Source organism: Myripristis murdjan, chromosome 15 (assembly GCF_902150065.1).
Source record: "Myripristis murdjan chromosome 15, fMyrMur1.1, whole genome shotgun sequence".
Lineage (NCBI taxonomy): Eukaryota > Metazoa > Chordata > Actinopteri > Holocentriformes > Holocentridae > Myripristis > Myripristis murdjan.
Genome location: NC_043994.1, coordinates 26,400,340 through 26,418,512, shown reverse-complemented (window position 1 = coordinate 26,418,512; position 18,173 = coordinate 26,400,340). Strand labels below are relative to the sequence as shown.

Below are 18,173 nucleotides of genomic sequence, written 5' to 3'. Positions count from 1 at the left end.
ATAATCTGAACCAAAGCAGTATCTCTAATGGATTCCATTTGGGGGTATAACTTCCCCAGCTTTATTAATGACATTTTTCTTCCCTTTTTGTCCTTGTTGGCTGCTGTTTGTTGCTGTTTGGCTGCTCCTGAGAGCAAAATGCGAAAACATCCAGGAGGAAAACAAAACATGGCGGAGATCATATGCAGGAGAGGGAAAACAAACCCACAACTTTAATTTCCAGCTGCAAAATAATGCGGATCAGGTGACTGACCAGTGTGCAAGAATCTGTGATTTTTTTTCTTTTTTTCTTTTTCTTTTTTTTTTTGGAGGGGGGGGTGTCATTTTTCTGAGAATTTTCTAGTCACGTTATTGCGCCCGTCCACCCTTCCTGTTTCTTCTGAGAGAGGAATGCGAAGTGAATCTTTTCCGTCCCGATATGAGGACGAAACTCAGTTGGACTTGGACCTTTTCGAGCCGGCGAGTGAGTCTCTTCTGTTGCAGAGCCTGGCAAAAACACCAGCTGTGCGTTTGGCTTTGTAACCTGTAGCTCTCTCTCTCTCTCCTTCAGCGTGAGATCCGCCGATGGATTTCCAAAAACTCTGCACTTTCGAAACTTTCCAGCGACTCTGGAGTCACTACGGCTATGCGAGAGACTTGCAGGACGTGATCGACCGGGACTTCACCAGGATTAAAGGTAATTATTGTGTTGGTGAGTCACCTTCGGGCCGACCTCTGCGCCTGTTGACATGGCTGCATTTTATTTATCATAACAGGAATAACTTATCTGGATCATGCAGCCGCAACTCTGTACCCGGAGTCCCTGGTGAGAGACTTCTGCCAGGACATTTCTAGGAATCTGTATGGTGAGACAATTATATTATATTATATTATTTTATGACTTTATAAATCATTCTATCACCGTTTGACATGTTCTTTTATCCAGTTGCTTGTTTTTTCAACCAATAGGAAACCCTCACAGCTACAACCCCAGCAGCCGGCTGACACATGACACTGTGGAGAGGGTCAGATATAGGTAATCCCTCTAGAGCTGGGTGATAGTCTGATATGTCTCATGATATTGTCATATGGCATAAGTGTTGTTTTTTTTTTTTTCTTGTGTAAAGGCTGTGTTATAGTGTGGAATCATGTGTTGGAGCTGTTCTGTGATTTGCCTCTGCCTGCTTGGTCATCATGTTTGCGTTACTTATGATCATTTATCAGAAATAAATGTCTTGTGAAAGCGCTGTTGTTCCTCCAATTACAATATCGAGCTATTAGGAGAAAAATAATTGTGGTATTTGATTTTAGTCTCGACCGCCCAGGCCTAATTCCTCCCATCTGAAGCAAGCGGCCATTGCAATTGACTCATGTGACTGCTTTGAATGGTAATTTGCTGGATCAAATGGGTAAAGCGTTAAAAAAAGGAACATTTTCTTACAGGGTATTGCAGCATTTCAACACCACCCCTGAGGAGTACTCCGTGATTTTCATCTCTGGTTGCACAGCGGCGCTCAAATTAGTGGCTGAGAGCTTTCCCTGGAGGCCGCAGACTGCAACCGAGGCCGGGAGTCACTTCTCCTACCTCACTGACAACCACACCTCAGTGGTTGGCATCAGAGGACTGACTTCCGGGCAGGGAGTAGTTACCCTGCCAGTCTCCCCACATGAAGTGGAAAACAGGGCAAAGGATGAGGCTCTGGGTGAAGACAGAATTTGCCAGACGCCACACCTCTTCTGCTACCCGGCACAGAGCAACTTCTCTGGAAGGAAGTATCCCCTGAGCCATGTGAAAGGCATCCAGGCGAGACGCCTCTACCCAGCGTGTGACCACCAGGGCCGCTGGTTTGTGCTGCTAGATGCAGCCTCTCATGTCAGCTGTTCCCCTCTAAACCTACAGGAGTGCCCTGCTGATTTCATTCCCATCTCTTTTTACAAGATGTTTGGCTTCCCCACAGGTCTCGGGGCTCTTCTTGTCCGCAACGACACAGCAGGCATGCTGAAAAAGACTTATTTCGGTGGGGGCACAGCAGAGGCTTACCTTTCCGGAGAAGATTATTACAAGCAAAGAGCAAACATTTCTGACAGGTAAAGAACTGCAGGAGCCTCCACAAGCCAAAATATTTTCTCAAAGTTGTCAGTAAAAAGTTCACAGCTGATTCATAACCATTGCATCCTTTTGTGCTATTCGTTTTTTTTTTTTTTTTTTTCTCATAATAAAGATTTGAGGATGGCACAGTTTCTTTCTTGGACATCATCGCTCTAAATCACAGTTTTGAAGCTCTGCACAAGATCACAGGTACTGTGATAAAGGATGACGGTTTACAGGGAAACACAGAAAACCCGATTCAGTTGCAGTGTCATGACAATCAGCTTCAAGGATACATCAACAACAGCCCTGTCTTTATCTCCTTTTTGGCTTCAGGGGGCATAGACAACATCCAGCTGCACACGTTTGGCTTAGCACGCTACACTTACATGCTGCTGTCAAGTCTTTGCCATGGCAACGGGCGACCGGTGGCGCAGATATACACCAAAGGCCAGTTTGAGAGTCCAAGCACACAGGGTGCAATCCTTAACTTCAATCTGATGGATCGTCTTGGACAGATGATTGGCTATTCCCAGGTGCATTCAGTAAACCAGCTTTATTTCTGTTTCAAAACAGTGTAATTACTGTGTTGTTGTGCTGTGCCGCTGAATTACAACGACTCAATTATTCTATTCCCCTCAGGTGGACAGGCTGGCTAGTCTCTATAATATTCATGTGCGCACAGGGTGCTTCTGCAACACAGGGGCCTGCCAGCACTTCCTTGGGATCACCAACGAAGAGGTGAAGAGAAATCTGGAGGTGAGGAAAAAGCGAATAGGGAAAAAATATGCAATATTCTGTGTTTGATAAAGAAAAAAAAAAGAAAACTCTCAGTCTGAATATACTGTTGTTTTTTCTTTGAGGCCGGCCACGTGTGTGGAGACAACATCGACATGGTGGATGGCCAGCCGACCGGATCTGTTCGGGTGTCCTTTGGCTACATGTCAACATTTGAGGACTGTCAAAACCTCCTGAACTTTGTCGTCGAGTGCTTTGTGGAGAAACCGGTGAAAGTGGACCAGGACAGACTGGAGAAACTAAAGGCTGCTGGAGCATCCCCGGACTCAAATCAAGATTGTCCGATCCAAATTACTAATGGCAAAACTGACGAGGCAGATGAGAGACATAATCCTACAGAACAGTCGCTGAACGGATGTGGCGTCAGCGACGTCAGGACAGATGGAAACGGCAATGCGGGGGCTTACACTCTGACCAACATCTACATATATCCCATCAAATCATGTGCAGCATATGAGGTTTGAGCATCCCTCTGTATATCTCTGCCTCTTTCCAATTCTCTCGCTCTCACTCCCTCCCTCCCAGACATTTTCTCTCTCTATTTATGTATTAGTTTGTGCTATTGTTCATGCAGGTCCATAACTGGCCAGTGGGAGCCCTAGGCTTGCTGTATGACAGAGGCTGGATGGTGGTGAACGAAAACGGTGTGAGCCTGACTCAGAAGAGGGAGCCACGCTTATGTCTCATTCGCCCACAAGTCCACCTGCACTCGAACAAATTGCTCCTGCAGGCATCAGGTCAGAAAACATGTCAATATTTCACTGAAAATGAGTACGTCCCTTAACCGGTGGAATTTTAAAAGAAACAGATTTTTTGCTATAACTGATCCGGGATATAGGACGAGATGTGTGTGTGTGTGTGTGTGTGTGTGTGTGTGTCCCTGCAGGGATGGATACCATTTCTGTTCCCTTGAAAAACAACACCCAACTACACACAAGCCGGCGGGTGTGTCAAAGTAAAGTTTGTGGTGACAGGTGAGCTGGCATTTTCAAAAAATCTCAAAGGAACAGCTGAAACACTGCAGGATACATGGTGGCACACATCATTCGTAACACATTTATTATTTTTTTTTATTGTATGAACATATTCTGTTTTTCTCCATTGTTGGAAACTTTACATGACATTATAGGGCCGCTGTCTCTCAGACTCACATTAGGTTTATATTATTTATTATTTTTTGGAGCAACAAACAGTGAGGAGGAGATGATATTAATCTCCCCTGACAGATACCCGTATGATGAGCCGCAAGTTTAAAAAAATCTATTTATCCAGTGGTTCTGGGATTAGATGTATCACCAAATAGCAATTCAAGGAAGCGGTATCAAACCCCATAATTTCCCCGGGGGCTTCCTCAACACCCTCGTCCTCCTTCCCCTCAGGGTGGAGACAGTCGACTGCGGGGATGAAGCGGCGTCATGGCTCTCAGAGCTCCTCAGACAGCCGTGTCGCCTGATAAGACAAAGTCCCGATTTTACACGAGACATGAGAAAGCAGCCTGGTGGAGGTACATGAAAAACTTTGATTTTCTTACCTGGTTCTTATTCATTGACCTCAGAGTCCTCTGTTATTCATGCACGTTGCAGAGTTGCAGGATATTTGGTTTATATAAACAGTGTTTGGCTACTGTGGCTTTGACTTTTGCTTTTAATGCCTGTGAAGTCGCAATTTAATCTATTGCTGTTTTTGCTCAGGCACTCTGTTTAAGAGCATTATCTCATTACCCAAAGAGCAAAGTGTGAAATTCATGCTTATTCCTGTTTTAGTTTTGTTTGTTGTTGTTTTTTTTGGTGTGTTTGCACGTTTTATTTAATGTTAAGAGATGTATTCAATTCACACATTGGCATTTAGCAGAGGTGGGAATCTTTGGCTTAACAGAGATTCACTTCAGTTCACAATCCACTCGTTGGCAATTCGATATGACACATTTTTCTTATTTGAAACAATTCAGTTAATTTCTCCTCTTTTAATATTATATAGTCATTAAACAAATGTGCAATCATGCAAGACTTATTTTTCTTGTGAAATGTGAAAAAAGTAGTCAACATTTTTACGTAAACAATACTTATTCTAAAACACATAATTATTTAGAAAAAAAAAAGTTGCATTTCATATGGATTCAGCATAAAGTCTGAGCAATTCATTATTTTTATTTCTTATAGCAGATTAATTGGCATTAGCAGAATTTATAATTGATACATCAGTGCAGTGACTGAATTCATGAATCCCTAATATCTGGTGATATTACCATCCTCTGTATTACAGTAGAACCTCAATTATCCAAAATCTTTGAGGCGGCAGGTTGTTCAAACCCGAGATAATTATTTTTGCCTCAAATCCATTACAACCTTATAATAGAAACTGTAATATAAACTGTCCTCCTTCCCAGCTGCCACCTCCTCGTGCCTGTCCTTGGTGAATGAGGCTCAGTTCCTCATGGTCAACCGGGCCAGCGTGGAGCTCCTTCAGAAACACATCATCAGCAGGTTTGAACCCATAACACTCGTGACGCTCCTGTGGAAAACATCAGCAGGCATTTGTGCCCGTGCATCCACAATACATCTGCACATTTATACGACACAGCTGAATAACATGCAGCGTCCACGTTTTGTCTCCCAGACAGGGGCCTTCTGAGGACCAGCCGCTTCTCGACACGCAGCGTCTCATTAGTCGCTTTCGAGCCAATTTAGTCATCGCTGGAGTGGAACCGTTTGAGGAGGATAATTGGTCACACCTGATTATTGGCAACACTCGCTTCCTGGTGAGCTGACACTTTGAGATAAATGATGACAACTTCAAATGCATTGAAAAAAAGCGGATTTGAAAGAAAAAAAAAATGAATGCGCTCCCTGTGTGATTAACCCAAAGGTCGCAGGTCGATGCGGAAGGTGCCAGATGATTGGTGTTGACCAGGACACAGGGACCAAAACAAAAGAGCCTTTGCTGTCTCTCTCTGCCTGTCGCACCGGGAAGGTCAGTCAAAACAATTACTGCTGTGCCAAGTTAGATGCTGTGTGTGTGTGTGTGTGTGTGAGTGGGGGCAGGTGGAGTGCATGTCCATGAAGGGGACAATCACTTTGTCTGTTATTTTGTGATTTTCTGCATGTAGGTGACTTTCGGCGTGTACCTGACCCATCAAGTACCAGAGGACTCAGCTGCAGCCTCAACCCTGTCTGCTGGTTCCCTCATAGTGCCAGAGCCAAATCCTTCTTGAAATGGTAATTTGCTGCCGTGATATATATATATATATTTTTTTTTCTTGCTCTGCACTCTCCAGAAATCAAGCAAAGTGCCCAACACTGTGACGTCTTTCTCTTTGGATTTTCTGTTAACAAAGTCTGGGTTTCTGTAGGTGTAGTGGAAAGCCAGTTGTGAAAGAAATGCATTCAAGACGTTCGTTCATAACACGAGGCTTTCCCGACACCGCTCAGAAGTCAAGAGGAGCATGAAATGTGTCATCAAATCACAACACCTCAGAGCTGCTCATGAGATGTCAAGACTCACTTTTTCAGTGCTGAATCTTAACGCAAGACCCCATTCTGCTGACAGAGGCAGATGTTTTCTAATCTACGCCACTCACTTGAGAAAAATGTTGAAGATATACTTCCCCTAATGTTGAACCAATAGCAGGTTTTCATGATTTAGCCTCACTAGAGAACATGCAAACTTGCCAATTTGCAGCAGACAAGCCTGTCATCACCACTGGGAGAAATGCCTCGTGCCTCATGTCACTTGTAAACCTAATTTTGATTTTGTATTATGATGAAATAGTTGCATTTTCCATTGTTTTTGTTTTCATTATTACAGATTTCTTTTATAGGTTGCTGTTGCACCGGTGGCATCCATCAATCTCGTGCAGATGAAGTGTACTTGAATTAAAATGAGACAGAGAAAAAGAGAAAGGCAGACAGAGACAGAGTATTATTCCCATCCAGTCCTTTTGACTTGCTATCCAAATGCCTGCAATGCTTGATGTTTGATTGTTGTCTGTCTGTACCGAACCACTGTATCAGGGTTACTCACCATGGAAATACAATCAGCACTTTATTATTGCCAATGCACAACAGGAGATCTGCAAATATGTACTGACTTCTGCAAATGTGTGTTTGGATCCGCAAATGTGTTTGGATTTGTAAAAGTATAATCACATTAGCAAATATGTACAGAGATTTGTAAACATGTATCCAGACTTGGAAATATATCATTAGAGGCTCATGCTTCATTTAATCTCCTCGCATTTGCCAGTTAGCATCGAGCTTTTTGTGAACGCTGCCTCCTTTGGCACAAATTTGCATGTGGAGCGGTGCAGCCACACCCAGCCAGGAGGGGGCGCCAGTGGCTTGGACTGAGCAGCCGAGACTGGTCACATATATTTCTTTCATGTTCCGCTGATTTCAGTTCAATTCAAACACATATATGATGGTGGGAAAAAAAGTATTTGTATCCATCTGTGGAGAAATTTTGCTTCCTCGCTCCAAACAGAAGTTCAACCTCGGCGAACTTTGATCTGCGAATTTGCAAGATTGACCAATGCTCTTGTTTTAGCAGCTTCCCACCATCCAGTCCTATGTTCTCCCTTCCTGCTTGTTCTTGCAATGCATGAATTTAGTTGCACAGTTCCTCATAAAACAAATGTGGATGCGCCAAAGGAGGAACAAAATTTGCAAATAGCTTACAAATAAACCGAGTGACATGAAGCACGAGCTACTAATTACATATTTCCAGCTACCAAGATGAGTCACAACTCACCCTGGTAGCTGACGTAAGATGGATAAGTTAAAAGTGCAATGTAACCCTGCAGCTTTACTATGTTAATATGTATATTCATATTTAATATGTAGGTCACCGTGTGCAGCAGCAACATAAAAAGTGCTATAGTGAAGATGGTATATCGATGCTATTCATATGTGACACCGTCATTCTTCTAAACAGCTAAAAGCAGGGTCACAAAGTCCTTTACAATTCAGAAAAATAAATTTGCTCTTCAGATATGTTGTGAAATGTTGCCACAATATCTTTTGGGAAAACCACATGAAGTTTTAAAGTCAAGTGAAGTTTAAAGTATGTTCTTTTACTGTGATTGGAGTTTTTTCTTTCTTTTTTTTGTACAGTATATGATTTTTCCAGGAAGGAGCTACCAGACACCTGCTGTTAAGCAAACAGCAGATGCTTTTATGAACTGGGAACCATATATTCCCAGATCAGTCAGCATTTATTTATATAGAAAACTCACGGTGGGGGTGCACTGACCGCAGCAAGAGTGTCCTGGTTTTAATTCCCAGCCGGCCGGTCTGGATCCACTCTGCGTGGTGTTAGCATGTCTTCTCTGGTTTCTTCTCAGACATGCGAGTCAGGTGAACTGGACAGACCGAATTATCCCCCAGGTGTGAATGTGTCTGCCCCGTGATGGACTGGCGACCTGTCCTGGGTGTTTCCCCGCCTTCCACTCAATGAGCGCTGGGATCGGCTCCAACAATCCCATGACTCTAATCAAGATAAACAACCTGGACAGTGAATGAATGTATAAATTGATGCTTGAATAATATTTATGGTCCATATTGTCTGTTAGTTTTTCCTGTAATTGAAGTTGTAATTAACAGAACAGTCGGACATCCTGATGGAGACAAAGCGCCTCTGATTTTTGGACTGCATTTTATATTTTGGACCTCTTTCACAAGGTCATTTTTCCATATTTTTACACTGTCTCCCCTCATCCTGGAGGGGAGACAGGGGAGACAAATCCTGCTTGATTTTTCACATTTTATTTTCCTTCCTAATTTTAAGTCTGAAGGCTACTGTGCATTAATGTCTAAATAGAGAACTGAGGCACTTTTTTTTCCAACTGAACATAATTGAATGGATCTAAATCAGTTTATTGTTACACTATTCAATGCAAATGTGTAGTATATTTTTATGAACAATACAGTGTAATAAAATATTTGTTTTGGTGGCAAATCGAGTTGCTCTTTCAAAAAGATGCACCAGTTTGTTGGACTATGAGACTTATTCAAAGAACATAGTTAATCAAAACATAATAGTACTTGTATGCAGGGGTGGACTAAAAACACGTACTTGTAAGATCCTCCCTTACCAATACTCACACTGTTGAAGTGAAAAGCACAGAAAATGATGTCCAGTGCTCTTTGGGTTATGTAAAGGCCCACAACTTTTATTTTGAAGCACATGCTGATTTGTGCGCAGGTGGGATCAGATGAATATGCATTCAGTTCAGGTGCAAACCTGTTCTACTGTATGTTGCATGACAAAGAAACTGACAAGATAAACATAATAAACTCATACAGTACAACGTTATCTAGAGACTAAAAAGTTAACTGTCTGTTCTGCGAGGTCGTTCAAGAACGCTTGATATTTTGTATGTCAACGTAACCTCTGATGAAAATAACAAACAAAACAACAAAACCCCCAGATTCACTCTCGTTGTGGAAACGAGCTTTGTTCGCTTTTTTCCCCCCACACTTCATGTTTTTTGTAGCTTCCCATTGGATGTAGTGCTACTGATCTGGCACTGAGCGCTGTTATCGGCTGGAAGCTACAAGCCGCTGCCAAAAGACCAACGCCAAGAAGAGTCCCGAGCTCCACAAAAAAACAAGAACATCCAGGCAGAGGGCAGGGTCTCTGCAGACACACACATCAACACACACTCCTGGTAGGTCATAAGTGACTGAGAGGGATTATTTTTGTAAGAGTCTATAAAATGTTTTTTTCAGGGAAATCCTATTCATTCTGCCTTTAAAGGAATACAAAAACTCTTAGGCCCTGTTTACACAACAACAGTTCTGATAAAAAACGGAAAACTCATTTCTTTGCGTTTTTAAAAAGTTCCATGTTTATACGATAACGCTGTGAGAACGATCCTCGTTCACACGGATCCGCAAAAACAACTGAAAACGCTGTAGTGTGCATGCCAGGCCAGTAGGTGGCGGTGAACTTTGCAATGTAACACCACAGAGTAGCACCGCGCGCCTGTGCACTAACAGCTCGATAGTCCACCATTGTTGTTGTTTTCCTGTTCACGCATGGCTGAAAACGTCATAGTCACACGAGAAGTGGGGCCGTGCCATCATCGTTTTCACAAGAATTGCGTATTGCCAGTTTACACGGCGACGGGGAGAGCGGCGTTTTCAAAAAATTCCACTCTGGAACCCGGTTTCAAAAGATTGCATTTTCAAGCACTTAAAACGCCGTTGTTGTGTAAATGAAAGGCCAAACCGCAACAAAACTTTACCGTTTCTGTGAAATCGTTGTCGTGTAAAAGGCACCTTAATTAGAGCCTTGTGAGGTTACAAGGGGGCAGGGTGTGTGTGTGTTTTGGCGGGGGGGCCTCTGTTGCCCACCTTTCCCTAACAGTAAAGTCCGCCCCTGCTTTCGTGTCCTCATTCACTGACTGGTTAGTGTTGATTAATTAGAAACTTTAAGGTCGCGTCACCAGAGGAACAATTGGTGCAGCTGTAAATCCAACAAGTAACTGTACTAACCGTGTACTACCTTAAACGTGTTAAGCGCCTCCCTTCCTGCTTTTTCTCGCTGTTAAAACTGAACTTTCACCCGTTCCTGTGCTTGCTATGAACTCAGCCGCTTACCTAAGAGCTGTTCATTAAGCCGAGCTGGGTCGCAGTGACAGAAAACTGATCCGCTGCAGAATGAGGAAAAGGGTCCCAGATCAGGATGATTCATCCTCGTCGGCCTCCCCGGCCCAGAAGACAGCCCGAGTCCCGGAGAGGAAGGCTGCACCGTGAGTTGAATCTGGACGTGCAGTGGGAAGCAATATTTTCAGCCTGAGTTTCTAAGACAGGGGTCCCCACTTTGTTTCATGTCAGAGACCCCAGAATGAGTTATTTTATCCCATTAAAACGCCCTGTGACACGCAGACCGCGTTGACTCAATCACTGAGTGACGCTGATGTGTTGCATAGCCTCTGCATCCTGATACCACAGTTTTCTGCAGACTACATGGAGCAACACCTTTATTGCTCTCCAAACTTTGCACTACATTATGATAACAGGAACTGCAAGCCTGAAGCTGGGACTCCTCCAGGCCAAAATATGCTCTGTCATGCAATCTGTATTTACATATGATTTAGCATTTAGGCTAGAATGTAAGTTAGGAGATAACAGTATAGGGAAGCTGCATCTGATCAGGAAAGGCTTTTTTGTATCACAGCAGACTTTTATAAGTTTTGGATGGAAAGTACTTCCTTCACCTATAGAAAGCCTATGTAACCCTGGAGATGCTGTTAAGATGCTGTTAACCACCTGAACTCTTATTTTCCAGTTAATGTCTGCTTAAGTTGCTTCAGTGTTCAGAAGAATCATCCCATTTCATTTTCCATTGCACGACAATGGCGCATATAGGGAGCTATATGTTCTGTATCGGCTGTTTGCAATGCTTCGCTGGAGCTACATCACGCTTTGGTTATAATGGGTCAGATATTCAAACCCAGGGGTGCCATTGTTTTTTATGGCTTCAGCTTTACATCAAATGGAAAGCATCTAGATGTCTAGTGCATCATTTTACACGCATTTCCCTGTTATGCTGCGTGACACATTTGGTGTCTTGGGAAACTTTGGGATCTCCAATTGAATTTCAAATAGAGAGTTCAGAGCCTGTCCACAGAGCAATGACAAACCCGCCGATGGGAGCGGCAGAGTTGCAGAGGTTAATGCTGACCAGTTTATGCAGTTACATTCTGTTCCTATGTTTTGTTTGGTAAATAGAAATAATGAGAGTCAGCCAATGCTTATTTTACTTGCGGACCCCCTTGGAGATCTCTCAAGGACCCCTAGAGAGTCTGCAGCCCTCACTTTAGAAACCACTGAACCAAGATATGCACTTAACTGGTCCATAGTTAAGTAAGTGCTCTCTCTCTCTCTCTCTCTCTCTCTCTCTCTCCCTCTCTCTCTTGCTCTATCTTTCTTTCTGTCTTTTTTCTTAGGTCCAGGTCCCCATGGTGGGTTTGGCTGAAAAGAGGCTTATTGGTCGTCTTTCTTGTTTACATTTCAGTGCCTGTTATGCTGAAAGTATCTCCTGCCTTTGTCAAGCATCTTGTTTATTCAAACAAAGGTGAGTGAATTCCCCGGCTGACAGCTATTCAGAGTAGCTCCCCGAGTTACTTTGCAATAACCAAAAAAAAAAAAAGGTCTCCTTTCCCATATTGCAGGCAGGGCAGGGACCTCTGTTGACCTGAGTCGACCCGCTGATTTCTCCCTTAATCACACTATCAACATGTACCTGACACCAGAGGAGGGGATCTCCCTTGGTGTGTGGTGAGTATAAGGCAAATTCAACATTTCATGACCTTTTCAAGTGGGTGTAATATAAAGCTGTAGCTCTTTATCAACCAGTGATCTGTTGAATTTTTCAAGAGGGTGTGTGTTGGTTTAAATTCTTCAAGGCACACCGTTCCTGAAAGTCAGTGGAAAGAGGCTCAAGGGAAGGACTCGGCCTGGTACCAGAAATCCTTAAGCGACGGAAGTCCGGTTTTCATATATCTGCACGGGGCCAACGGCACGAGGTATCACACATGTCGCCACTGAAACGGGGCTGAAATTTGAACAAGTGGAGGGAAAAACCTCCACAAAGCTAAATATGTGACTATTTTATTTTGGAAAGTAATATGATGCTATCAGAAAAAAAAGCTGTATTGGTGGTTTTGTGTGTGAATCATGGCTCTGTTCAAACAGGGCCGAGAGTCATCGAGTGGGAGTGGCAAATGTGAGTGATGAACATGGCAAAGATATGAATTTTTGGGAGGTCTTTTAAAGATGTGAAGGTCATTTGTCACTGTGGTGATTAATATTCACATGTGTCAACAGGTACTGAGTGCAAATGGTTACCACGTGCTGGCAGTGGACTACAGAGGTGGGTGAATTTACATATTTGGCTCTCTTACAATAGAAATAATAATTTTGTATGCATAGTCGTTTCATACATAAAATGCAGCTCAGTGCTGTACAGGAAAGCAAGTAATTAAGTATAAAAACAAGTGTAATAACACAATAATTGTAATAAAACTGTAAAAAAAAAACAGTTAAAACAAGAGTACAACAATGAAACCGAAGCAAAAAAATAGTTAAAATACAGTAAAACAACTAATAAGAAGTAAAATGAGATAAAAGGTGCTAGTTCACCGCTAGTTAAAAGCTAACTTAAATTAATATATATCTTATGATGTTTAGCTTTCTTATCCTAAATACTATGATAGTTAAATACATGAAGATTACAGTATGATTTTCTTTAAAATTATGCGAATGTATATATTTTCTAGATTTAAACATTTGTCATTATGTTTAAAACAAATCAGCTCTTTTTCGCTTTTCGACCCTCTGCTTGTTAAAGCTCCACAAAAACATGTAGCATAACTGATGGGTTAAAATTTATCAAAAGAGTTTTGTATTTTCACGCTTTGTGGCCCTCTTGGCACCCGCTGTGCCGCTGGCTGACCTGGCAGGGTCTTCCCTCTCTCCACGGTCCCGCCCAAGATTTCTCCTGTTTTTTCACCTTTTGGCTTCTGGGGTTTTGTGGAAGTTTTTGAGGGTTCATGTCAGGCGGTGTTGTTTTGTTTTGCCATTAATTGTGTGCCTGTAAAACCCTTTGAGACTGTGTAGCTGTGATTAAAGGCTCTAAATAAACCGGAACTATTGATCTTTGTGGAGGATCTACTGTTTGAAAATGATAAAAAGATCGAAAGTTGGCGATGTAATGCATGTAATGGATTCCTACCAATGAGAATCAAATATATAAATTAAAATGTCCCACACTATTTATAGCATGTTGAAGAAGATATAACATATACTTTTATGTTTTTTTTTAAAAAAATCTTTTGATCAAATGGTCTGCATATCCTTTCTGAATCACTGGGGTCGACTGTGTGGTTTGCATCTTATTTTGAGTGTGTGCTCTAATATATTATTGACATACTAAACAGCCTTTCCACATGGATTTATCATAAATTTGCATTCTTATGATTGCAGAAGAGTATTTATTCATTTGTAAATATGGGGTAGGGCAGGGTAAACACAGGCAAAAGACAACAGTCAAGTGAGTTCAACCTGGAGTGGTGAGTTTTCCTCTGACTGACTGCCCCCTTGTGGTGGTGAAGAGTACCTCTGTGATATCTCAGTTTGATGACTCTGGCAGGGTTTGGGGATTCCTCTGGGGAGCCGTCTGAGGCAAGCCTGACCTCTGACACCGTCTACGTGTACCACTGGGTGAAGGCACGCAGCGGAGACAGCAAGGTGGTCATCTGGGGCCATTCCCTGGGCAGCGGGTGAGTAAAGAAAACACTGGCAGACCCACTTTATCTGGGATGAACCGCTCGGAAGTTGCATGTCCACTCGAGCAGTGCCAATCAGACTGAAAGAGGTTTCATAATCAACCCCATTAACCAAACATTAAATTTTAACATAAAATAATGTATTTAAGGCATTCTCAGTGAGAGCTTCCCAGAGGTGGAAAACACATCTCATACATACATTCACACTGACCTACAGTAAATCCTGGCTCTGAAGCAGCCACAGTTGTCGCCATGCCCAGTCTCTGCACGCCGCGTCGGTCTGTTTGTCTCTGTGTGGTTTGTCTGTCTGTCTGCTCTATTGTTATCTCATTGTTCTCAAAGCCACATATTATCTTGATGTTTTGATGTCTATCTATCAAACCTTACTGTCACATTCCTTCAGTGTCAGCGTAACAGCGTCTTGTCTTTTGTCTTCCCAGAGGTTACTGATTCTGAATTGTTTGCATGATTTTATCTCTTACTGCTCTTTCATGGATGTTTTAATACGACACCAGGGAATCAGCAGTTGAAAGCTGAAACACTGGTTTACTGTGATGGTGGTTAATCTGCACTGAGCCCTGCATGAATGAATGAATGAATGAATGAAGTAGAAAATGGGTCCGTTTTCTGCAGAGCATGTTTCATCAGCTTGGAAAGTTATAAGTCAGTTACAAGTTACAGTCTTGGCATTATCAGTTGTAGTAGAACTGATATCATTCTTAGTTTTAACAGAAACTGCAATAGTAGAAGTAATAGAAACAGTTGTAATTCATTTCACTGTCACTATAGTAACTGTAAAACACTAGTAGGGGTATCAGAAGGAGAAGTAATAGAAGCAGTAATTGTGGCGCTGAATAATAGATTATGTTTAAAAATAGATAATATTTTTTTTAAGAAAGCAGTAGTGGTAATGTCAGTAGAAGTAGTAGCGGTAGAAGTTGTAGTAGCATTATTTGTACAAAATGGACAATGGTGGTTGTTAAGAGTACTAACAAACGAACTAACACACAATATCAAAAGGCCATCAAAATCTGAATCGGAGTGATAAAATACGAAAAGAAAGATGTTTGCAACTTTAGTATCCTGTAGGACGAGTTAAAAAGGACTGGGATTAAACGTTCTTCCATTGTAATAAAAAAGGACACACAAAGTTAAATATTTAAAAAAGTAGGAACGATATCAGAAATAGCTGAACATTTTAAAGTTTCCATTGATAATTAATTTGCTGATAATTAATGGCCAAGTTTGTGTCCGTAAGAAGAAGCAGGAAAGAGGATAAAAAGTGTAATAAGAGTTTATGCTAATGCTCCGTTGAAGTAAGCACACTAATTAATAAAAGGTAAAAATTTGCAACATTACCATATAAATAAAGGTCCATTCTGACACACTCACTCACTAATGTGACTCAGATTATACCCAGTTCAAGAAGGGTTTACATTGCTGTTCTGAACACCCAGTGCTTGGTGCCTCTTTCCTTGGAAAAACCCTCCGTCACACAGGAAGTGGTGCTTTTTCAGTTTCCAGCCGCAGCAACAATGGCCTGTTTGTCACAGAAGAACTGGGGAGTTAGCATCAGCAGCAACGGCCAGCACGGCTGCAAGAAGACAACAGAGACTCAACTCCTAGGAGAAAGTCGCCACAGTCCCACCCACTCTGTCTGATTAACAGGTGATCGATGGGGAATTCAATGCAAAGCCAACGCAGCAATGAACACCAAGCAAAAAAACAAAAAACAAAAAATGAAGCATGAATGTGTCACAGCTTGCCACTGTAATGACTTTAATGAGTCATTACTGGACCTAGATTTGCAGATGGCCCCTTTTCTAATCATATCATAGAAGTGAGCTCATTAATGGAGGGTCAGGGTTCGGGCGCTAAAACGTTTTCATTAAGACTCGTCACTGCTGCAAGACAATTTTCCTGACAAGAAATATACATATGCTCAAAGACAAGTGGGAATAAATGCTTTTAAAATTACAGAGAAGATGAGTGGATACCTTTTTTAAGACCTCAAAAAGATTGCAGTGCTCAAAAATCTCCACCAGCAATAAACTCTCACAATTGTAATTAGTCCCTTTCCACATTTGTAGCTATTTACATAATAAATCATTTAACCGAACATTAAATCAAAGGAGTCTCTTCATTAGTCAGTGAAGTGCGGTACACAGCGTGTTCATGTCGGAAATGATGGAAATCAACAGATAGCATCATCTCCCTCCAGTGGAAACAGTTTTTTTTTCTTGTAAATACACTAAAATAGTGGTTCTGTCTATGTTTCCCTTGTGCAGAGTGGCCACCAACACCGCAGTCAAACTGATGGAGCAAGGTAGGTCCGGCCACCGAGGATTTTGTGGCAAAATAATTCTACCAAGTCATTATGATTCTATTTTGGATCTTATTTGCTATTATTGACAAAAACAGTGGTGCTTTTCTCGCTGTTTTTCAGGCGTGGTCGTCGACGGTGTGATCCTGGAGGGCACGCTGAAGAATACGAGAGAGCAAATGAAGAGTTACTTTACCAGGGTATTTGCATCCAACACCCTTCACTTTATGACACTCATGTGCTTTACGATTATTGCTACGATTATGTTAATGCATCACGCTGTGGCTCGTCATATTTTAACTTTCCCTCTGCCTTTAGTTATATGGGATGCTCCCGGGCTTTGAGTACTTTTTCATTGAGCCGATGGCAGAAAATGAAATTATCTTCCCCAATGATGAAAAGTAAGTTCTGAATGCAGATAAGGTGGTTTTCTGTGGAATTAGCAACAATTTCCCATTAAATTCTCTATAAATAACAGTTATCATCTATCAATCAATATGATTATTATTATTAGCAGTAAAGTCCAGCTGCTTGACATGGGCTGTTTTCCTGCCTCTGCAGTGTGAAGAAAATGAGGAGTCCTCTTCTGTTCCTGCATTCAGAGGATGATCATGTCATTTCACTTCACATGGCTCAACAGGTAGACGAAGCGTTTTTGAAATGAAGACTCCCTTATGTTCAATGTGCTGCCTTGTATTTCCCTGCCTTGTATTATTTTTGTCTAAACTGTCTGTTGCTCTATGTTTGTCAGGTGTATGAGAGAGCGGTGAGCGCCCAGAGTCCGGAGCGAGTCCAGATGGTGACGTTCAGCGGTTCACTGGGATACCGACACAACGGGTTATATAAAGACCCTCGTACGCCTGGCATCCTCAAGTGAGAACCATTTTTACTGTTAGTGTGGTGTTTTATTGAGATTTTCCACTGTATTTAAAGTCTGTCACACACAATGTTTTCTGTCTCCCTTACAGGAAGTTTGTGCAGTCCCTGTGAAGACATCACAGAGCACTGAATTCATTTTGTTAAACCTTAAACTTCAGATGTTTTGTGGTTGGTGATTATCTCCATAACACTTGCCTTAAGATGTTTGATTCTATTAGAAACATTATTTTTATTTGTTTATGGTATTGCTGAACTTGTCAGGAAGACGTGAGTCAATTTCTTTTGCATCTGTTTGGGTAATATTTTCTGAATTCTTGCAAAAAGAAATAGGATTTTATGAAAGAAGCTTGACTGGGGCCAGAGAGTGCTGCCCTCTGCTGGATATTCCTTTGTGGTGATATTGTTCATCTACTGTGCAAGACTGGATTTTCAGTTTGGCAATCCACTGGTATCAGTAACATTTCTTAAAACACCTGTAGAAAGTCTCAAAACCTGTTTTCCTCTGATGGTAATATTATACCCGTGGATTCTGGAATAGCACATGTGAATTCTTTGTGATTTGTAATGAAAACCTTCATCAGAAAGCAGGTCTTTGTGTGTCTGCATTGCAGTATCAGAGTCAAACATTTTTAGTCCATAAAACAAAGAAACACAGAAAAACCTGGGGCATTTTTGGCCTCAGAGATTCTGCAAAACCCTGCAGAGTCTCTGGGGCCACCTGGCACAGTGCAACCTGTTAGCAACATTTAAAGGTGCATTCAGGAACACCTTTGGTTGTGGGAATCCTGTGAACCCAAAGTGGTTAGAAGTGGACA

General features: G+C 41.9%; 2 protein-coding genes across 4 annotated transcripts; both read left to right on the top strand.

Annotated features, from left to right (window-relative positions):
- Window positions 1-397: 397 nt before the first annotated feature.
- mocos (molybdenum cofactor sulfurase) lies at window positions 398-8,818 on the top strand. Its single transcript, XM_030071383.1, has 17 exons — window positions 398-463; window positions 551-676; window positions 756-845; window positions 949-1,015; window positions 1,423-2,067; window positions 2,202-2,278; window positions 2,405-2,604; window positions 2,711-2,827; window positions 2,932-3,324; window positions 3,441-3,603; window positions 3,753-3,840; window positions 4,246-4,370; window positions 5,253-5,349; window positions 5,483-5,624; window positions 5,732-5,836; window positions 5,973-6,081; window positions 8,205-8,818. The coding sequence occupies exons 2-16, from the start codon at window positions 565-567 to the stop codon at window positions 6,075-6,077; spliced, it is 2,526 nt and encodes an 841-aa protein (XP_029927243.1). The 5' UTR covers window positions 398-463; window positions 551-564; the 3' UTR covers window positions 6,078-6,081; window positions 8,205-8,818.
- Window positions 8,819-10,434: 1,616 nt separating this feature from the next.
- LOC115372621 (lysophosphatidylserine lipase ABHD12-like) lies at window positions 10,435-17,515 on the top strand. Of its 3 annotated transcripts, none has more exons than XM_030070670.1 (13): window positions 10,435-10,616; window positions 11,823-11,944; window positions 12,021-12,147; window positions 12,276-12,395; window positions 12,565-12,595; window positions 12,697-12,742; window positions 14,021-14,150; window positions 16,445-16,482; window positions 16,603-16,679; window positions 16,798-16,880; window positions 17,041-17,119; window positions 17,231-17,352; window positions 17,448-17,515. In XM_030070670.1, exons 1-13 carry the CDS (start codon window positions 10,525-10,527, stop codon window positions 17,467-17,469), a joined length of 1,089 nt encoding a protein of 362 aa, XP_029926530.1. In that variant the 5' UTR covers window positions 10,435-10,524; the 3' UTR covers window positions 17,470-17,515. The 3 variants fall into 3 exon arrangements, with proteins under 3 accessions (XP_029926530.1, XP_029926531.1, XP_029926529.1); XM_030070671.1 differs by having other exon boundaries at window positions 11,817-11,944; window positions 12,042-12,147; XM_030070669.1 differs by having other exon boundaries at window positions 11,817-11,944.
- Window positions 17,516-18,173: the final 658 nt, after the last annotated feature.

Bases quoted from the DNA above. Each gene is read 5' to 3' on its own strand.
- mocos (XM_030071383.1), top strand. From the start codon at position 565: ATGGATTTCCAAAAACTCTGCACTTTCGAAACTTTCCAGCGACTCTGG. The intron at 2,828-2,931 runs GTGAGGAAAAAG...TTTTTCTTTGAG, and splicing joins AGGTGAAGAGAAATCTGGAG to GCCGGCCACGTGTGTGGAGA. The intron at 5,350-5,482 runs GTTTGAACCCAT...TTTGTCTCCCAG, and splicing joins CAGAAACACATCATCAGCAG to ACAGGGGCCTTCTGAGGACC.
- LOC115372621 (XM_030070669.1), top strand. From the start codon at position 10,525: ATGAGGAAAAGGGTCCCAGATCAGGATGATTCATCCTCGTCGGCCTCC. The intron at 10,617-11,816 runs GTGAGTTGAATC...CTTTTTTCTTAG, and splicing joins CCGGAGAGGAAGGCTGCACC to GTCCAGGTCCCCATGGTGGG. The intron at 12,743-14,020 runs GTGGGTGAATTT...TGACTCTGGCAG, and splicing joins GCTGGCAGTGGACTACAGAG to GGTTTGGGGATTCCTCTGGG.